The sequence below is a fragment of the Bos indicus genome, chromosome 2 (genome assembly GCF_029378745.1).
Source record: "Bos indicus isolate NIAB-ARS_2022 breed Sahiwal x Tharparkar chromosome 2, NIAB-ARS_B.indTharparkar_mat_pri_1.0, whole genome shotgun sequence".
In the NCBI taxonomy this organism is placed as follows: Eukaryota; Metazoa; Chordata; class Mammalia; order Artiodactyla; family Bovidae; genus Bos; species Bos indicus.
This window is the reverse complement of record NC_091761.1, coordinates 98,348,690-98,369,768: the sequence shown is the minus strand read 5'-3', so window position 1 is coordinate 98,369,768 and position 21,079 is coordinate 98,348,690. Positions and strand designations below refer to the sequence as shown.

The 21,079-nt window shown below is 36.2% G+C and overlaps 1 protein-coding gene across 1 annotated transcript in view; it reads right to left on the bottom strand.

The window, feature by feature from the left end:
- Positions 1-21,079, bottom strand: part of CPS1 (carbamoyl-phosphate synthase 1) — a 139,862-nt gene that overhangs the window by 55,991 nt on the left and 62,792 nt on the right. The window contains exons 20-21 of the mRNA XM_019976310.2: positions 19,723-19,899; positions 15,855-15,973 (exon numbers count right to left, since the gene is read on the bottom strand). Coding sequence (XP_019831869.1) covers positions 15,855-15,973; positions 19,723-19,899 — 296 coding nt within the window. The remainder of the gene's footprint in view (positions 1-15,854; positions 15,974-19,722; positions 19,900-21,079) is intronic.

The following is a 21,079-nucleotide window of genomic DNA, read 5'->3' as shown; positions in this document are numbered from 1 at the left end:
TACGGAGAAGGCCTGATGTTCAGTAATGACAGCAAATCTCATAAGGGAAGAGAACTGAGTAAGATGTATGTTCTCTGTTCCAAGACCCCTCACCAGCCTCTCTTCTGAGTTCTGCAGGGCTTCACTGATTATTTTTGGCATTTCACGGGTTCAAGCCCATGCCACAATCTCAATAATGCAATCAAGTGGAGACGTTATTTGTCTTCTCATCTTTTCTTTCAAGGAGACAGGTTGTTACCTCTTTCCTTGAGAGAAATGAGAAAGACATTTTTCAAAAGCAGCAGTAGCATTTAGGAAAGAAAATGATAAAAACCCAGGAAATCGGGTAAGTAGCACTATTTTCTCTTAATTTTTGAGAGCACCATGCTTCATTTCTGTACAGCAGTGAGGTCCTCAGAGGATTTAAAGAAAGCCTTAATCTTTTCTCTCTTGTGTCCAGGACAAACAATTAGATCCCATGTTCATATGAAACCATGTGAGTATGAAAAGTATTTATTAGGATCTGGGCTCGCTTAGCACTATCACAACAATGCTATAAAATTGCAAGTGCTGATGACACACAAAATTATACTTCACTTTAAAGGGTATTACGAGCAACAAATCAAAACACAAAAGAAAATACTATGAGAAATTTATATTATAGGTATCTTTAAGTAGAATATTTTTAAACTCCTGAATCCTATGTTCATTTTTAACCAATCTTTAGCAATCCCAATAATCCAGAAATATTGTTATATAACTTTTAATCTGGTATATTTATATACTGTGGATTATAATCTCATAATTGTGTCCTATGAATGTGTATGCTCAGTCCCTCAGGAGTGTCTGACTCTCTTGCGACTCCGTGGACTGTAGCCTGCCAGGCTCCTCTGTCCATGGGATTTGCCAGGCACGAATACTGGAGTGGGTTGCCATTTCCTCCTCCAGAGGATCTTCCTAACCCAGTGATCAAACACGCATCTCCTGCATTGCAAGCAGATTCTTTACCACAGAGCCACCATGTTTACTAGTATATAAAAAAGTTCTCTGCTACACTCAAAAGAGCATATTTTTATTAAAGAAATAGCTTTTACCTGATCAGACTGAGCTAAAAGGCGAAGTTTATACTATGGGATAGTGCTCCTATTATTTCTGCTTAGCAAATTTATTCATAATTTTAAATGAATTCAGTGTATTCTTTTTTAAAAAATTAAGAGAGTATTCAGTAAGCAAAATCCTAGATTTTTCTATAAACATAGGTTTGTTATACATCCAGAATTTAAATCCAAAGATAAAAAGAAATACTGTATAAGGATCCAGTAGAAAATTGACACTAAATGAGTATTCTTTGATATTTTAAAAAATTTGTTATTTCACAAACAAGTTTATTTGGAAGCCCTATATTTTAAAATTTATCCATCATCTTTGTTTAAAGCATGAGACTTTCCTGGAGGTCCAGTGGTTAAGACTTCAACTTCCGATGCAGGGGATGAGGGTTTGATCCCTGGTTGGGGAGTTAAGATCCCACCCATATGCCTTGCAATCAAAAACCAGAACATAAACAACAGAAGCAATAGTGTAACAAATTCAACAAAGACTTTAAAAATGATCCATACCAAAAAAAAATTAAAATCTTAAAAAAAACAAGTCATGTTTTCACAGAGGAGTTTTTCAAATGTCACATATGTTGTCCAAGAAACAAACGTATTATAAATTTCAATATGTGACTTCCTTTGACTTCTAGAAACTGTTACTTAGAATTTTGTGTGTTAGTCATGCAGTCGTGTCTGACTCTTTGTGACTCCATGAACTGTAGCCTACCAAGCGCCTCTGATGATGGGATTTCTCAGGCAAGAATACTGAAGTGGGTTGCCATTTCTTCCTTCAGGGAATCTTCCTGACCCAAGATTGAACCCAGGTCTCCTACACTGCAGGCAGTTTCTTTACCGTCTGAGCCACCAGGGAAGCCCAGAATTACATGAAGCCTATTTACTGATAACTACTGCTTGCTGCTGCTGCTGCTAAGTCGCTTCAGTCGTGTCCAACTCCTTGCGACCCCATAGACGGCAGCCCACCAGGCTCCCCCGTCCCTGGGATCCTCCAGGCAAGAACACTGGAGTGGGTTGCCATTTCCTTCTCCAATGCATGAAAGTGAAAAGAGAAAGTGAAGTCGCTCAGTCATGTCCGACTCCTAGTGACCCCATGGACTGCAGCCTACCAGGCTCCTCCATCCATAGGATTTTCCAGGCAAGAGTACTGGAGCGGGGTGCCATTGCCTGCTTAGATTTTTTTTTTCCTTGCTAAGTGTAACATATGTAGAAATAACTTTTGACCAATATTCCCCAGTTCTTGAATAAGAAAATGTAAACCTTTTCTAGGAAGGAGAAAAATCTGAAGCCATTTTCAGGAGGATGTGGAAAAATTCTCAGATTAAAGTCCTGGTACCATGTCACACTAGATCTATGTTAATTTGAGGATTACCACCCACATGGAAGTCAAAAATCTTTGTCACTGAGAGTTTTTCAGAAGAAGACATATAATATCCAGATAGCAAAAATTCTCATCTATTTCATACTTATGACTGTAGATTCAAGAACTAACTCAGTAGCCCCCACTTCAAGCTAGCTAGAGCAAAGGATGGTCAATTAAACCAGACCATCAGCCAAAGATAGATAGCAGGTGCAGTATGAGGCAGTGTGTGTAATATCAACATAACCGTGTGATGGCCTTTACATTACCATCACTATATTTACATAGGCAAATAGTGCCTAATTGCCTACGAAGCCTGAGATAAGCCAATATTACTGGCTGGATCTAGAGTTAGGCTCCAACTAACTACACTAAGATAAAAATCTCATTAATCAGATGAAATGATAAACATGTCAAGTGTTTAGCACATGCCAATTAGGTAATAAGTGCTTCATAAATGCCAAGGCCAGAAGACAAGGAAAAGGGGAAGGAGCAGGCACAAGAGAGGAGAAAGGGGAAGAGGAGGTAGAGGAGAAGCAACAGGAGTTTAGCAGAACAAGATTGGCAAGTCCCCTAAACGTGGCCTTAGCATCTTGGGTTGTCTGTCTCCTCCCTCTTTCTGTAGCATTCCTGTATCCAGATCTTGAGGGGGCAAGGCCCACTATACTTCATATCTACTGCAAAGCATAAACAATCTCCTGGAGATAATGTTCACTCAGGCATTTACTCCGCTGTCAGAAGTCAAGGCCACTGCCTCACTCCTCGAGGTAGGCATCACCCACTTCAGCTTCCAGCGTACATGCGGTGGTCTTACACCCACTAAGGCATTTCAGGAATGAATGAGCAGGTGAAAAATCCTGGGAGCCAGAGAGGGATTATCTAGCATCTGTAATTATTGCTCAAGCAGACTATTTTGACTAAGTTTAATTTCCATTGTATACTTCAGGAGCTTTAAACTCTCACCCCTCCATTTAAAGAAGAAATATACGTATTTGTATGTATATGTGCATACACAGAGAGAGAGAGAGATGTCTGTCTTATAAATACAGCAAAATTTAAAAAGAAAATTCTTATGCTAGCTCTCCATACCCTTGAAAATTCTGTTTACATCTTTTAAGGTGACTCACCAAGGCTTTCTCCCTGCCAGGCCCTCATGTTTTCCTCACAAGAGTTCTAGAGAAGGGCACATCTCTTACAAGGCTTCTGCTCTAAGTGAGGTCAACAATCCAGGCAGGAAAACATGCAGCTCGCAACTTGACAGCTAAGGAGGAACTGATCTCCAGCTGTCTGATTTAAAAGTCATATCTCTACAAAGAAGCTTTTAAAAAGGGTTAGTGACTAGAACTGAAGGCAGAAGCCCTGGGCTAGATTTATTGCTTCCCTCTGACTGGTGTGACATAAAGCAGGACACACACCTCTGTGTGACTCAGTTTCACCTTCTACAAAAATAGAATAGTAATTATTTTACAACTGTATCATAACAGAAATGTACTTTGTCACAAGAGAAATATAAATCTCTGTATTATAAATGTTATAGCTATGTACTTTTGCCTTAGCTGTGTTTGCTGGTTAATTAAATCATAGCCTTCGCTACCACTCTACATATTTATGAATATTCCTTATAAAAACTTTTCTAAAAATTTGCAATTTTGAAGACTTAGATAATTTTTAAAATCAAAGCTTTCTTAATTGTAGCTCATTCCCAATAGAGTTTATAATGCCCATGTTAAGTATTATAATGCTCCCAGTGCATAAAATCCCTATTTGACAATGAAAAATAATTAGATAAATCCCCTTTTATTAGAAAACAGTTTATTCAGAGCCTTCCTAGTAAATACGTGTGTGCTTATGTGTATGCTAAGTCACTTCAGTCGTGTCTAACTCTTTGCAACCCTATGAACTATAGACCACTAGGCTCCTCTGTCAATGGGATTCTCCAGGCATGAATACTGGAGTGGGTTGCCATGACCTCTTCCAGGGGATCTTTCCAACCAAGGATTAAACCCATGTCTCTTAAAATCTCTTGCATTAGCAAGTGGGTTCTTTACCACTAGCACCACCTGGGAAGACCCTCCTAGTAAATATATAGTCACTTAAATAATGAGAACCTAGACATGCTGCTTTCCAGTGTCTTCCAACACAGAGCTTATATTTTGCACTACATATTTGCCAACTAATAATTTTGTGAGTCCCTTGGGCAATCAGGAATTATAATACATTTTCTTCCACTCCAATTTCCCTTCTGCAGATTGATTGAGAAATTCTGATTTTTACTTTCTGATTTTATATTCTGATTTTACATTTCTTGGAAAATATATCCAAGAATATATTTTCATTCATTTAATGGGAAAATTATCATACAAACATCATTGAGTTTTACTTTATGCAAGATCAATTCCCAAGAAAATATATAGTAAATAAAGACTTGGAAGCCATTCATATCTATTCTAGAATTGACACAATACTTTAGAATGGTGAACTCCATTCTTCAATCACATAAATCAGCAAAAGCTCTTAAGAAAAATCTCCTAATAAAAGTAAAGTAAGACGTTATGGCCTTTGAAATTTACCATAATGGAATTTACAGTTTAATTGGAGGATGTTAATAGCAGGAAACAGTAGCTGACTTTATTTGGGGGGGGGGGGACCTCCAAAGTCATTGCAGATGGTGACTGCAGCCATGAAATTAAAAGACACTTACTCCTTGGAAGGAAAGTTATGACCAACCTAGACAGCATGTTGAAAAGCAGAGATATTACTTTGTCAACAAAGGTCCATGCTTATTTAACTTACATGCAGAATACATCATGAGAAACACTGGCCTGGAAGAAGCACAAGCTGGAATCAAGATTGCTGGGAGAAATATCAATAACCTCAGATATGCAGATGACATCACCCTTATGGCAGCAAGTGAAGAGGACCTAAAAAGCCTCTTGATGAAAGTGAAAGAGGAGAGTGAAAAAGTTGGCTTAAAGCTCAACATTCAGAAAACAAAGATCATGGCATCTGGTCCCATCACTTCATGGGAAATAGATGGGTAAACAGCGGAAACAATGACAGACTTTATTTTTCTGGGCTCCAAAATTACTGCAGATTGTGACTGTAGCCATGAAATTAAAAGATGCTTACTCCTTAGAAGGGAAGTTATAACCAACCTAGATAGTATATTGAAAAGCAGAGACATTACTTTGCCAACATAGGTCCATCTAGTCAAGACTATGGTTTTTCCAGTGGTCATGTATGGATGTGAGAGTTGGACTGTGAAGAAAGCTGAGCACCAAAGAATTGATGCTTTTGAACTGTGGTGTTGGAGAAGACTCTTGAGAGTCCCATGGACTCCAAGAAGATCCAACCAGTCCATCTTAAAGGAGACCAGTCCTGGATGTTCATTGGAAGGACTGATGCTGAAGCTGAAACTCCAATACTTTGGCCACCTCATGCGAAGAGTTAACTCATTGGAAAAGACTCTGATGCTGGGAGGGACTGGGGGCAGGAGGAGAAGGGGACAATAGAGGATGAGATAACTGGATGGCATCACCGACTTGATGGACATGAGTTTGAGTAAACTCCAGGAGTTGGTGATGGACAGGGAGGCCTGGCATGCTGTGATTCATGGGGTCACAAAGAATCGGACATGACTGAGCGACTGAACTGAACTGAACTGAAGTAGAATTTATCCATTTACCTACTTCCTCTTTCTCATTGCACATCTGGTCCTTATAATCTAGCTCCTACTCCTACCTCCCCATCATCAATTTTGATGGACTTGATCAATTCTCTCCCTTTCTGCTCTCCCTAAACCATGCCATACTGTTAAAAAGTATCTTTTCCTATATTATTTATTCATAATTCTCTTTTCCTTTGGTTCCTATGACATAGGTATATATTGAAGAAAAGACACTGTCCTTGGATTCTGAAAGTCCTGAACCAAAATCCTGAATTCAATATGCACTTCCCCTGAAATCTTGAAAAATTTACTTAAATATTCTGAGTCATAATTTTGTTTATAAATTATGGGGTAGGGATCCATACATATGAACTCTTAAACTGTGACTTGGATAACGTACACAAAGGTCTTAGAGCTTTGGTTTTTAACCTGTATTCTACTTCCGTATGGAGGAGGGCATGGCAACCCACTCTAATAGTCTTGCCTGGAGAATCTCATGGATGGAGGATCCTGGTGGGTTACAGTCCATGGGGTCACAAAGAATTGAACATGACTGAAGTGACTTAGCACACACGCACGTACTTTCCTGGCTTTGCATTTCTGCCTCTTGTTGGTCCATTAAAAGCATCCTATCTTACATATACCTAAGTGTATACAAATCTTCAAATCAAAATTTGAAGGTTACATAAATTTTCAAAAATAGGTTACAAACCCACTGAAGGGAACTAACAATACCATTTGGTCTAATAACATTTCCTAATAAAGAGAAATGTCATCAAGCAAATACACATCCTATCAAGCTGAGATCACTGATATTGACATAGGGAAAATCTGTTAAGTCCTGACAATTAATAGATACATAAATATATACATACAAAGTATGAGTATATGTTATTTTAAATTAACCTAAGGGTTTTGGAACTATCAAACATGTGCAGAAAATAAATAATATTTATTTTATGAGTGATGTGGCCATCACTCTGAAAATATTTTAAATGAAACATGAATCTTGCCCATATAAGATTCAAGTTCTCTCACATACTTTCAAAATGCATAATTATTTGTCAAAACAATTAAAACATTGTTTAATAAATTCAATGAGATTTCTCAGGACATTAAATGTTTAATGTGAAATTTTATTCAAGATGTAACCAATATAATACATTATTAGTTGAAATTAATAGAGGCCTGTCAAATCTGTGACATTGCATGAAATATCCTATCTTAACACATGGCCAATACTTTGGCCACCTGATGCGAAGAACTGACTCATTTGAAAAGACCCTGATGCTGGGAAAGATTGAAGGCGGGAGGAGAAGGGAACAACAGGGGATGTGATGGTTGGATGGCATCACTGACTCAATGGACATGAGTTTGAGTAAACTTTGGGTGTTGGTGATGGACAGGGAGGCCTGGTGTGCCGCAGTCCATGGGGTCACAAAGAGTCGGACACAACTGAGTGACTGAACCAAACTGAACACGTGGAACATAAAAACAAATTTAAAAGGAAAAGTATTTTTTTGCATTAGTTCACAGGCATGGAAATTCCCATAGAAATGTTCCTATTTTACAGAGAAAAAATAACTATTTTATATAAGGTCCAGTATTTAGTATTCTTTGTTAGATAAATGGTTTAGGGTATTCAAGATTAAAATCATTGGCTAGTAATATATAGTAACTAATAAAATTATTTTGCTTTTGAGTCAATTAGTTTATACATAATATATTATATATTCATCTTAGCAGCACGATTAATAGTGAAATAAAACAATATATTTTTTAAAACTAGAGTGAAACTGAGACTTAGATATGTTGTATGAGTTGATAATGAAGTCAGAGGACACAAACTATTTTCTGCAAATCAGATCAATGGGCTCCACTAAAGTGAGCAACAATTTCTATTCTCATTCTACATTCAAAATAATACAGAGCCACATACCTAGTGTGTATATACATATATGTATATATGAATTTCCACAGACTGTAGTGGAGAAAACAATATATGATACCACAAGCAAAGTAATAGTGCCTGTATGCTAAGTTATGTGCGATTGTTTGTGGCCCTGTGGACTGTAGCCTGCCAGGTCCCTGTGTCCATGGGATTTCCCAGGCAAGAATACTGGAATGGACTGCCATTTCCTTCTCCAGGGGATCTTCCCAACCCAGAGATCAAATCTGCATCTCCTACATTGACAGGTGGATTCTTTACCACTGAGCCACCTGGGAAGCCCCATAAATCATAATAGAGGATCATAAAAATATAACATGTATTATATGTTATACATAATGAAATATATATTTCCTTCTCTAAGTCACTTCTATATTTAATACACTTTAAAGATATTTGCTTAATGCTATTTTTTCTACCAGAAAGTAAAAATTATCTTTAGAATGTACTGACCCTTCTCTGTCTTATGCTTAAGTTTTTTAAAAACCTTTTATTAGAGTATAGTTGCTTTGCAATGTTGTTTTAGTTTCCTGCTGTATAGCAAAGTGATTCAGTTATACATAGACATATACCCACTCTTTTTTAGATTTCCTCCCTATTTAGGTCACCACAGATCACTGAGTAGAGTTCCCTGAGCTAAACAGTAGGTCCTCATTAGTTACTATTTTGTACATAGTAGTTGTGCCTAAGTTTTAATAACTTTTAGGTAACACTTCTCCCTTGAAAACTTCAATTAAATACAAGCAAAAAACGTTCTTGTCTGGTTTTGCCATGCCTCCTGAGCAAGTTACATAAAAAGTCAATAGAAACTAACACATGTAGAAGAGGACATTCAAAGGGAGTGTTCCAGCTAAGGTGATACTTGAATTATTACATCTGCCAGAAGTTTGCGGCTGCAGGGAAATGGCCAACTTTACTGAGCTCAATTTAGCACTTGAATGCCCAAGTGGAACTCACCAGGCTTGCCCTAGATTGTTTTCCTAAGCTATAGGCACACCTATGACTTTTCAGCACCCATCAATGGATGTAGTTTATCACACTGAACACTGAGATGCTCAGATGAAAATTAGTGTCCTTCAAAAGCACACTTTCCTCTTTTTTACTACACTGAGTACAGCAATAAGTGGGCAGTGTAGAGGGACGAGATATTAATATTATCAGAATTAATAATTAACCAACACATGAATAGTGGGCAAAATCTAAACAATTTGCACATTAATTCAAAGTAAATTAAGCTTATATCAACAATTAATAAAGTAAATCAACTATACTCCAATAAACATTAAAAAATAATTATTTTAGAAATAAATCTAAATCTTAGCTTCATGCTGCTGCTGCTACTAAGTCACTTCAGTCGTGTCCGACTCTGTGTGACCCCATAGACGGCAACCCACCAGGCTCCGCCGTCCCCAGGATTCTCCAGGCAAGAACACTGGAGTGGGTTGCCATTTCCTTCTCCAATGCATGAAAGTGAAAAGTGAAAGTGAAGCCACTCAGTCCTGTCCAACTCTGAGCGACCCCATGGACTGCAGCCTACCAGGCTCCTCCATCCATGGGATTTTCCAGGCAGAAGTACTGGAGTGGGGTGCCATTGCCTTCCCCAATATATGGTATAATGTATTATATATTATATATGGTATAAACTGTATCACAATGGTCACGCCCTCTACTTTTGAACATCTAAAGTGGACGAAAGCAGAGTCCTTTTAAACAGTCAAGCATTATGTTACTAACATATATAGCAGCATTGTGAGGGAAAAAAAAAAAACAAAACAGCAAAATGGACCATACTGGGAAAACTGCCCAATTTGAATGAAATGCAAAAGAACAGTCATCAGAAATGGTGGAAACTTTCCATTTGGCGACTTACCAAGGTACAACACAAGCAATGGCTAGCTGCCTTCTTTAAGCTAATAACTGAAAGAAGGACTCAAAACTTAATTCAATCTAGTTTTAGCCAGTAAAAAAGCAAAATTATACAATTTAGAAGGGTATAAGAAAATTCTTGAGCTAGACATGTCAGTCAGAAATAACAAAAGAACCTAAAAATTAAAATAAGGAAATAAAAAAATTAAAAAGAATTATAAGCAGATGTTCAAAACTGGTAATTAGCACATTCACATTTTTTTCTTGCCTGTTCAGATTGGGATTTTTAATCATGAGACACAACCATGATTATCTTTCAATCTAAAATTGTTAATTCAACCTGGAATTATAAATAAAAAGGTTTGGAGTGTAGTGTCTTAAAATAGTTCTTGCTGACAAAGAAGCTTTCCTACAGTTAACTTTCTTATTTATAGTGAAAGTGATATTTTGTACCTGTTCTTAGCTATTAATTATTAATATTGTTGAAACCTTTATCAAATGTATTAGTTCTATGATGATGCTAGATCTGTGATATGGGATTATCATCCTTTTATCAAATACTGTTACTGAATTGGAAGTATCTACTACATGTAATCTGTTTCCTCCAGATGTTATATAATCTACCTTTCTACATTTTTACAAACCTAAATATGTGTGTGTGTGTGTGTGTGTGTGTGTGTTCCCAACCTAATATTAATCACTGAATTCATTGACTATATATCAGGCACTGTTCTAATTACAGTTAATCCTTACCACAACCTAAGAAGGTCAATAATCATCCCAATTTCATAAATATTAAACTGAGGCTCTTGATATCCCATGCTAATAAATGATAGAATTGAACTCCAGAACCTAGAATATTTGCTATTAAACCCCTAATGTATACATAAATGTGTATATGTATACACACAAACTTACACACATATTATTGGTTTGGTCAAAGTTTGTTTGTTAAGTGAATACGTTGTTCAATAAGGTTCTTGGTGAAAATGAAAACTGTCTTTAACTTTTACTTAAAACCATAGGAACTTTTTGACCAACCCAATATCTTAAACTTGGAATGTGTTTGAATCAAAATTCAGATTTCTATATTAATAAAGTTCTAAATCCATTCTTTTGTTACTTTAGAGAGCCAGCTATGTCAAGAGAATCTAATGATAAAGACATTTGACATATTTATCGGTTTGACTTACAGTACCGGTCATTCTGTCCTCCAATCCAGTTTTATTTGAACAACTAAAACTGAATCTGCCTATGAACCAATGGAGGAGAGAATTTCAGGTGAGACTTTTGTAATCTTTAATAGATCAAAATAAACATATTTTTATTCTAGTGAAAATGCTATATGGGAGGAGCAATATATCTTCTTGGGCTTCCTTTGTGGCTCAGCTGGTAAAGAATCTGCCTGCAATGTGGGAGACCAGGGTTTGATTCCTGGGTTGGGAAGATCCCCTGTAGAAGGGAATGGCTACCCACTCCAATATTCTGGCCTGGAGAATTCCATGAACTGTATAGTCCATGTGGTTGCAAAGAGTCAGACATGACTGAGCAACTTTCACTTTCACATTATATGTGAAAGAGTCAGTGTTGGTAAGATGAGTATAAGAAAAACAGATATACTAAAGTCTGTATAGCTTGATAGTGAAGGCCATTGAAGAAAGGTTTTGTAAATGTTGCAGTTACACAGAAAATTCTGACGAGCTTAGTTTTTCTTAAACTTCTTGCTAAGTGATCCGGTAACGTGAAGTTAATAGATCAAACATATAAATCCCAGTACATAAGTGTAATATGCATTGGAATCCTTCATGACACAACTCATCACATTAAGAGAAACTCTTCAAAACTAAAGAAATCCACTGTGAAATATGTTATCATTCTAGGTAGATTCATGCCACTACACCGGCTTATAAATTTGGGGAAAGCCTAAGACAGTCAACTTTCCTAGCACACCCTTGGGCAGCAGCAAACAATTTAAAAAGAAAAAGAGAAAGTCAGTGAACTGAAGTATAGAAGAGAATTTTTTTTTCTTCTTCTTTTTTTTTTTTTGCTGAAGCTGTCTGAATAATGATTAACACCAAAGTTGGGAAGAATGGATATTTGCTCTGGAAGTTTCCAGACCATTGCCATTGCTATGCTCATACACTGAAGACAGCAAACTGAGTTCTGATGAAAGCAAGCACTCAGACCTGGGGTACTGAGTTCATTATTCTAACACCTAACTTGGCTTATCATTGAATAAGACTAGGATTTCATACTTCATCCTCAACATGATACAGGTTAATCTCCACCCTTTAAGAAAATAAGAAAACTGTAATTTCTACTTTGTAACAGACACATAAAACATATCAGTTATTTCCATAGTGCTAACCTTGCGACAATCACTGTGTTGTTGTTTTTTATTTTTTTCTCTACTCTAATCTGTGGGCATCCACATATATACCTAATACATGGGTATTCCATTTGGAATTAAAATTCTGAGCTTCATTTCAGGTGACTATGTATAAATACAAGTAATAGGCTGCTGTCAATCTAAGTGCTAGTCTCATCTTCTGCTAGTGAATGTGTTTATTGCATTTAGAAAAACTTTAGCATGATTGGGAATATTTGTTCATTAGTATAATCGAGTATTATTGATCTTTTGATAAGAATGGCATTTGTACCACTAGCTATCATTGCTTCCTTATAAGAATACATTTGGTATGAAAATAAGTGACAATGCATCATAAAGAAAGTTAAGAAATGATACATTATAAAATATATATACAAATGCAAATTATGACTCTGAAAATGAGCATATATCTAAAATCACAAAATACTCTTCAGTATAACAAGTAACATTTTCATTTTCAGGGGGCATAGAGAAAACTTTCCTGGACACTCATCTTGTGCAAGGGATCCTTTGTGTTTATATTATTTAAGCTCCAAAACAAAACTATAAAGCAGACATTAGCAGGAAGAGGTTGGAGAATTGAGGGAAGTGACATGCCCGTGATTCCACAGTGGGTAAGACTGCACCCATCTGACTGGTTCTATAGAATATACTCCTTCCAATGCACAAGGCAGGAACCAGCTGAAATTTAACAAATGCCTATAATTCTATACTTTATCCTCTCTTTAAGTTTCTCCTTTTCTCCTAATTAAGATTCCCATTACCTATTTTCCCAGGAACTTAGAAGAAAGTTGCTGAGGGACCTGGGCACACAGGTACCAGGGATATGATCAGGTAAGAGAATTTGGGAGTTGGCCCAAATCAGACCAAATAAATAGCTACTTCCTGGGCCTACATCTAACATCAGCCTTTCCAACATGGAAGCAGTTGAGATTTTGAAACAAAGTGAACCACAGATAAAAATGAAGCAGCTGACCTTGACTTTCCTCCAAACTGGCAATACTTAACTGAGATGAATAATAACAAATGTTATTAGAGAACTATCACTATTTGAGTAGTATCTGCCTCAATGACCAAGCTTCCTTGGATATTTAGAGGCTAAAAAAAAAATACTGGAAGATGTCATAATCCAGGGTAATCATGAAGATAATCAAAATAGGGGGAAAACAAACAAACAAACAAACAAAAAAACCTCCAAGTCCTACACTCACCCTCCATCAGCTACAATATCCTTCCAACTTCAGATCTCAATGTAACACAGAATGATTGAGACAGGTAGCTTCAGTAGCCATCTATTCTTATTTTATTTATCCAACTTCTCTAAATAACAATCGTTATCAAACTTCTATGTGTGCATCTAAGATACTTTAAAAAATAAACAATGAAGTGTCCATCACATAATAATAAGTTCAGTTTTAAGTTTACCAACACCATGGATCTTCTGTTGAGGTCTTGAAACAAGAGATAATTGTTAAGTACTATGTTTTAGATTCTTTTAAATTATTAAGTTTTACATTAAAAAATTTATTGTAGGTCATTATTACCAATAGAAAAATCTCTACTTACAATTATATTTACACCAGAAAATGGGGACTTTATTTTAAAATGTCAAATTAACAGCAAAAAATACAACAGAATGTTGAAATCAGAGCAATGTTGTAGGTGATCTACAACAGTGAGTGATTCTAATAAGCCTCCAAGCAGCTTTTTCACTATCAATATACACTTATTTCTGCTTAGTTAGAATTTCAACCTACCTTCTGGTTGTAACAAAAACTATTCAATTAAAACACTGAATTTGTCCAAAAATCAGAATGTATATCAAGTGGAAATTTAAATCACAATAACATCTGCTGTTTTTCACCCCAGGTCTCTTCCACTGCTGCGATTGGCATACTGTATGTTTCTAGCACCCTCATGTGGCTTAATTGGAATGGTTTCATAGGCATTTGAAATCAGTTGTCTGAAACTGAAAACAGTGGAACAGACTATAATTCAACACAGAAGTTCTGCTGGCATCGTAAACCAAGAAAGCAAACCTTAAGTCAGCAAAATTCTAAGACGAATGTATAGGCTCAATTCTTAACTTCAATCTACTGTTCATTTTATGTGATCACTACAAAGGATGACCTACAAGCAACTATTGCTAGTTTCATTTTTGACAGATTGGAATCCCCCATTTTCAAAACTAAGCATTTGTTGTGGGTGATTGTTGAATAGATGAAAAAGAACTTCATTTTGCTCAAAAAAAAAAAAAAAAGGCAAAATTTTTTCATTGCCCAGTTTGTGTATTTTTTAGGTAAACCCAGTAACCCAATTATATATTGCAGTTTCTAAATAGTTGAGAAAATTAGGCTTTGAGAGCTTCCTCTGTCTTCAACATTTTAAGCGATTAATTCTTTTACATTTCCTAAAATCATTTGAGAATAATTTCTGCAAGCAAAAATTTTCCCTCTCTAAACATACGCCTAGGCTTGTAGGTGAGATTTTTTTTTTCCAATAGTAGTGTATTTCAAAGCCTTCTTAAAGGAGACAAGCTAAAGAGAATTACACTGTCTTTCTTAAATTGGTAATACATGCTCCTATTATCACAGATCCAAGTTTAAAATCTATTGTGACTCATATGCCTGGGTAGCCTCTACAAACATTCTCAGGAAATAGAAAAATGTAGATTTTAACGCACTGACATTATCAGAATATTCTGAACATGAAATAAAAATTTTCAAATAATTGGTCATGAAGGAGATAAAAATGCAAATTACTGAGAGGTAAAAGTCTATTAACAAAAATTTGAGTGTGGCTTATTTGTATGATTAACTGGATGTCCTAAGATTAAAAATATCAGTAGAATGCAAGAGGAATATGCTTGCTCACTCTAGACACAGAAATGAGTAGGTTGATGTTAAAAGAGAAAAACAGATTTCAGCATTTGGAAAATGTATAGAAAGCAGAAATAGTTTCATTATTATTAATAAAATTTAAATCTAGGTCATGTTTGAAGGGCTTCCCAGGCAGCGTTAGTGGTAAAATTACCCACCTGCCAATGCAGGAAACTTAAGAGATGCAGGTTTGACCCCTGGATCTGGAAGATCCCCTGGAGGAGGGCATGGCAACCCACTCCAGTATTCTTGCCTGGAGAATCCCATGGACAGAGGAGCCTGGCAGGCTAGTCCATAGGGTGGCAAAGAGTCGGACACGACTGAAGCAACTTAGGACACACGAAGGTCATATTTAGTAATTATATAGCACAACAATTCATAAATGTACATAGATTTTCGTAAATTCAAATGACCTAATAAAAACATCACTATGTTTCATGGCAAGAGAAAGGGTAGAAGAGAAATAAAATTATTAATAGATGCCTTTCAAAAGGTAAACATCTAAAAGCTGCCATTTCTTCTGACTATGGCTATGTCTTTCCAACATTGACACTGTTTATTTCACTGAAGCAGAATTTTGGCCAAACATGTAAGGGGGAAAGAAAGACAAAATTGCACAGAAGATACCTGGAGTGAATCAGAGCACTAGGGCCTTACCTGTTGAGCCCTTTCAGTGTCTTTTCCATGTTTAAAATGTCACGCATCTTATACAGAAACCACTTGTCAATGGATGTGAGCTTCATAATCTCATCAAGTGACATGTTGTCTTCCAAGGCCTGCCAAAAGGAGAAGAGATGCTTTCTTTGGCAAATATCTCATAAATGTCTTATTTGGTTAAAAACATGGCAGGCATTCCTCTCCATGTTACTCAGAGAGCCTGAGGCTACAGGCTGAGAATGAAACTGATATCATATCATTGACGTTTCTCCCAATAAACCTACAGATACTGCCAACTATATCTACAAATGGGATACAAAGGAGGTGCCCTGAGTTAATCAGAGCAGCGTCTGCTCAGAAAAACCCCTCTAACAGGCTCTGCATCCTGGCTTTTTACATGACTGTGTTACCAATTATGTTCTAAATCTGCTACATCTTTTTGGCATTAAGGAGAATCTCTTGAAACTATAGTTGTGCCAAACTGCTAAGAAAATGTAGAATCAATATAATGATCATTTAACTTGTATTTTGGATAATTACCCTTTCTCATATTTAACAAATTTTTATCACTTCATTCCATAGTCACACAAACCAGTCATTGAGAATTTATGAATCATATCTGGCTTGGTGTTATTTCTCTCAAACATTTCCTCACAGAGACACTTCAAACAAACAAACAAAAATTATTTTGAATCAGTTACTATGACTTTTGTCCTAAGACAGGCATTTTACAATATCCTAATATACTCCAAAACAATGTAGTAATAACTTCTGATAGGCAGCTCAGCTTTTTATTCAAGCTTACTTTAGCAATTTCTCAAAAGTAAAATTACAACTATGGGTCATTAAGCTGAGTACAAAAGATAGCTGAAAAAAGAGATAAACTCTCAAAGCCAAAACCTTCACTTTCAAAAGATGTCTACTCTTATTTTTTGCAATGTTTATATACACATTTATACTCAATGAAAAGCGATAATCACATAATACTTCAAAACCCATATTTTAGAATGGCACACTATAGTTTTAAATCCCATTAAGAAATATATGCAACTAATAATGGCTGTTATATCTCAACTCAGAGAGCTAAATTTTTTTTAAAAATTTACTCATTTCTAGAATCAGAGAAACCATGATCATACATGTTGAGAAACAACATAACTCATAATTCTATAGATTAAAATAAAATGACTTCTAATGTGAATATTCAAAGACATGTTTTTTTTCCTAAACCCATTTCTGTTTTTTGTTTGTTTGTTTAATTCTCCCTCTAACTACAGCCAGATTCCCAAAGACTTAATTCTGCCTTATTTGCCAAGTGATTAAAGGGACAATTAGCTATTTGGCCATCAACACTGTGAGGGGGTAGAACCTTAAGGCAGTGTCACTACGGACAGACTAAAGGACATTTTCATACAGTTGCACACAGTAATTATCATGCAACTGATGGAGACTCAGAATCTGTAGTCATTTTACTGTGAGAAAGGACAACTAGAATCACATGCACAGTTTCAAACAGATCCTGCCTGTCTTTCAAGCGCTGCAACTTTGCCATGTCACACAGCTGTAATGAAGATCATAATGACCCCAAACACACTTGAGGTTACTCTAATGTTCACCAAATCTAAAATAATGCCCTGTATGCTCCCCAAATCAAAAGAGGTGATGATCCAGTCATCCTGAAATAAGACTGCTGCAAAAATCAGACCTCAGAGCAAGTTGCCCTTTCTAAGAATCATGAAAGCGAGTGAAGATTTACTCACTCCCTTCATTCTGTTTCCCCTTCAGCCCTCCACACTCCTTACACTCTTTGTCAAAATCACCAAGTTCCTGGTTGCTGTGGAAATGAACAGTAATGATGACCTCTAACAAACAGAAATCAGTTCCTTCTCCCAGCACGCTGGCAGGCAATCATTTATACCTCAGGCTCTGCACTTCATGCTCATTCTCTGTACAAGAAAGAATCTCTACGCATTTTCCCTGAATTCTCATCCTTTATAAGTCTGTTAGAAAAGAATGAGAGACTTTCTTGAGTTTTACAGCCTCACTAGGAACTTGGAAATACTCCCCTTTTTCATCCACCTCAAAATAGCAGAAGGATGATGACTAGACTCAAGTGGGGGGATCTATTTACTGCTCTTTGGTAAAAAAATATGTACACATACATACACATGCACATATACATACATGTATAAATGTGACAAGTTGCTTTTTAAACAGAAGTCTGAAATAAGAACAAGAAGTGAAATGGCTTTCTAAAACAACTTCTAATCACTAGAATCATTCCTACCATCATGGAAAAATGTTTTAACTATTACTTTGAGATTCAACACTGAGAAATGTCACTCAAAAAATACTAGTATCTCTCAGACTACTTCAGCATTTCAATGGAAATGAAATATTCTGCATTTAGAAGCCACAAAGATGAGGCAGGTATACATTAAATGTAATGAAGAAAAGATTCCCTTCCCTCCTTCTATATATGAGCATAAAAGTTGCAGAGTTTGAAATCACTAACAGCACTTGTCACCACAATGACAAGCTGGGGCTTCCCAGGTGGCACTAGTGGTAAAGAACTCACCTGTCAATGAAGGAGAAACAAGAGACATGGGTTTGAAGATTCCCACAACCCGGGGAAGAGCCCCCTGGAGGGCATGGCAACCTACTCCAGTATTCTTGCCTGGAGAGTCCCATGGACAGAGGAGCCTGGTTGGCTACAGCCCATTGGGTCACAAAGAGTCAGACATGACTGAAGTGACTTAGTACACACACATTCACAAAGACAAGTTACAGAGACAGATTCCCATGACAAATTTCATATTCTCATCAACTCATTCCACATGTACATATACACACATAAAATGGTCAGTGGGGCTTTGCAGCTTCAGTGTGGTTTGATACAGTTGGAGGATTAATACCTAAGCTTCCTTAAATGTCAAAAAGCAATTCAGGGATTTCTGACCAGACAGATCTCAGCTGCCAAAATCACCTTTTATAAAATCAAATGAACCGAAACCTCAAAACTCTAAGCATAGTAAACATGAAAGGAGATTAAGATGGCATTTCATTTACATTAAAGGGAACTGGTGAGTGGAAGAGAGAAATGTGGGGCTTTTTTGTTCTCTAAGAACAATAAAATAATTACATAGAAAAGCCTATAATCATGGTAGTTCTCTAGAGTTTGTTGTTTAAACACAGAAGAACCACCAAATAAATAAAGTTCATTCTGGAGTCTTAGGTAGCACATACTAAATGATACCATTTTATGCATTTCTTTTTAAAATGTAATTTTACCCATTTTTCAATAAGCAAGTAATGAGAGTGATGGGAAATCAAAAGTCAATCTTTTCAAATATTTAAGAGTATTGATAACATCTGTACTAAAAGGGAAGAACATTTAATCTATGTGATCAAAAACTGCAATGTTGGAACTTCCCTGGCAGCCCAGAGGTTAAGAGTTCACCTTCCAATGCAGGGGGTACAGGTTAGATCCCTGATCAGGGAACTAGGATCCCACATTCCTCTTGGCAAAAAAAAAAGAAAAAACTCAAAACATAAAACAGAAGCAATATTGTAACACATTCATAAAGACTTAGAAATAATCCACATTAAAAAAATCTTTAAAAAATAATGCAATGTTCTCCTTAAGTCCAGGCTTAAAGTGAAACAAAATTTTTAATTAATTAGGGAATGATCTGATGAAGTCCATAGAAATAAATCTCCAGTTTAATACTATTAAAAAGAATTAAAAACTTTCCAGAAATCCCTGAATTCAAGACCACTTTGTGATTCAGTTTTACATTGAAGTCCAGACTGACTATATTATGAAAATAAAATAAAAGGTAGCTCAGGGCCCCTTGTCACACACTACCTTGGCAATGGCATAGATGCGGATGCTGGATGGGTCAGCCAGCTCTCTTCTGAGATCGATGTCAGATGGCCACTCTTTGTTCATTGGGAGACGGGAAGTAAAACCATCTATAGAAGGATGGCACATCCGTAATGCCTTCTGAAAACTCTCCTCAAAGGTGCGACCAATAGCCATGACCTGTAACACAGGTTTAAGACTCATATTTTTGAAAATAGCTTGAATATTTTTAATTTGTAACAAAGCTAGAAACTGAATATTTTTCAGAAAAGACTTAGGAACAAGATGTATAAAGGAAGGGTGCTACTAAAATTTAAGTTATTTTTCTTCCTCGCCTTTTAAAAAATTATTTATTTTTAATTAGAGGATAATTGCTTTCCAATGTTGTGTTGCTTTCTGCCATACATCAACATGAATCACCTATAGGTCATCCTTGCCTTTTCCCATGGTTTTGATATAATGAGTCTTTAACATCATTAGGTCACTCTTTTACCACTTAGGGAATTTAGCTTGATTTGATGAGACTGATAAAGAAATCATCTGTACTTGCTCTGAACCATAGCATCAAAAAAAAAAAGAATCTGTGGCCAGAACATTAAGACCCTTCCTTAAAAAGATCTTGCTTTCATGCAGATGTCCTTTAGAATAAAAAGTAAATGAAGAGAAAAGACATATATTAACACAAAAACAGAACTATTTTTAAATGGCAGTCAGTATCCAAGACAGGTTGGCTTTCTTTACAGCTAAGCATTAATATTAATACAACCTTGAGAATCATAACAAATACTGATCGATTCAGATTCTGAATATAGATGGAGACTAAATTCCCCGTGACAAATTCAACATGTCTTCCCACAAGCTTGTAGCTAATTGTACACTAATCAATTAGGAAAACCACATGCTGACTTGGTCTGGACAAGTTCAAGTGAGAACTAAACTTAAATTAACCTTAAAGCCTACCCAGTTATTTTCAGTGGATAAACACTGGCTTTGATTCTTTCCATGGAATAATAGATTGCTATGCATTTTTGGTCTACAATTCAAAATAATAACAGGCATAACACTGCCTTCAGTAAACTTCCATGAGGCCTCAAATAGACCGGAATTCTCATTAATGTCAATTTAGTAAATCTTCATGTCAGTTGTGTGACAAGCCGCATATTCAAAGATCACTAAAGTCAAACAGATAACCTTTTCACACTGCTCCAAACCTAATTATAAATAAGGGAAGAGTCTCAAGAAAAGGATAAAAAAAAAGGTTAGTCCAATTCAGATATGCAATTTGTGAAGCATAGTGGTATTTGAAGAGTTAGACAATGTATTCATAGATTTGCTAGCCTAAGCATAGGAGAGAGTAGCA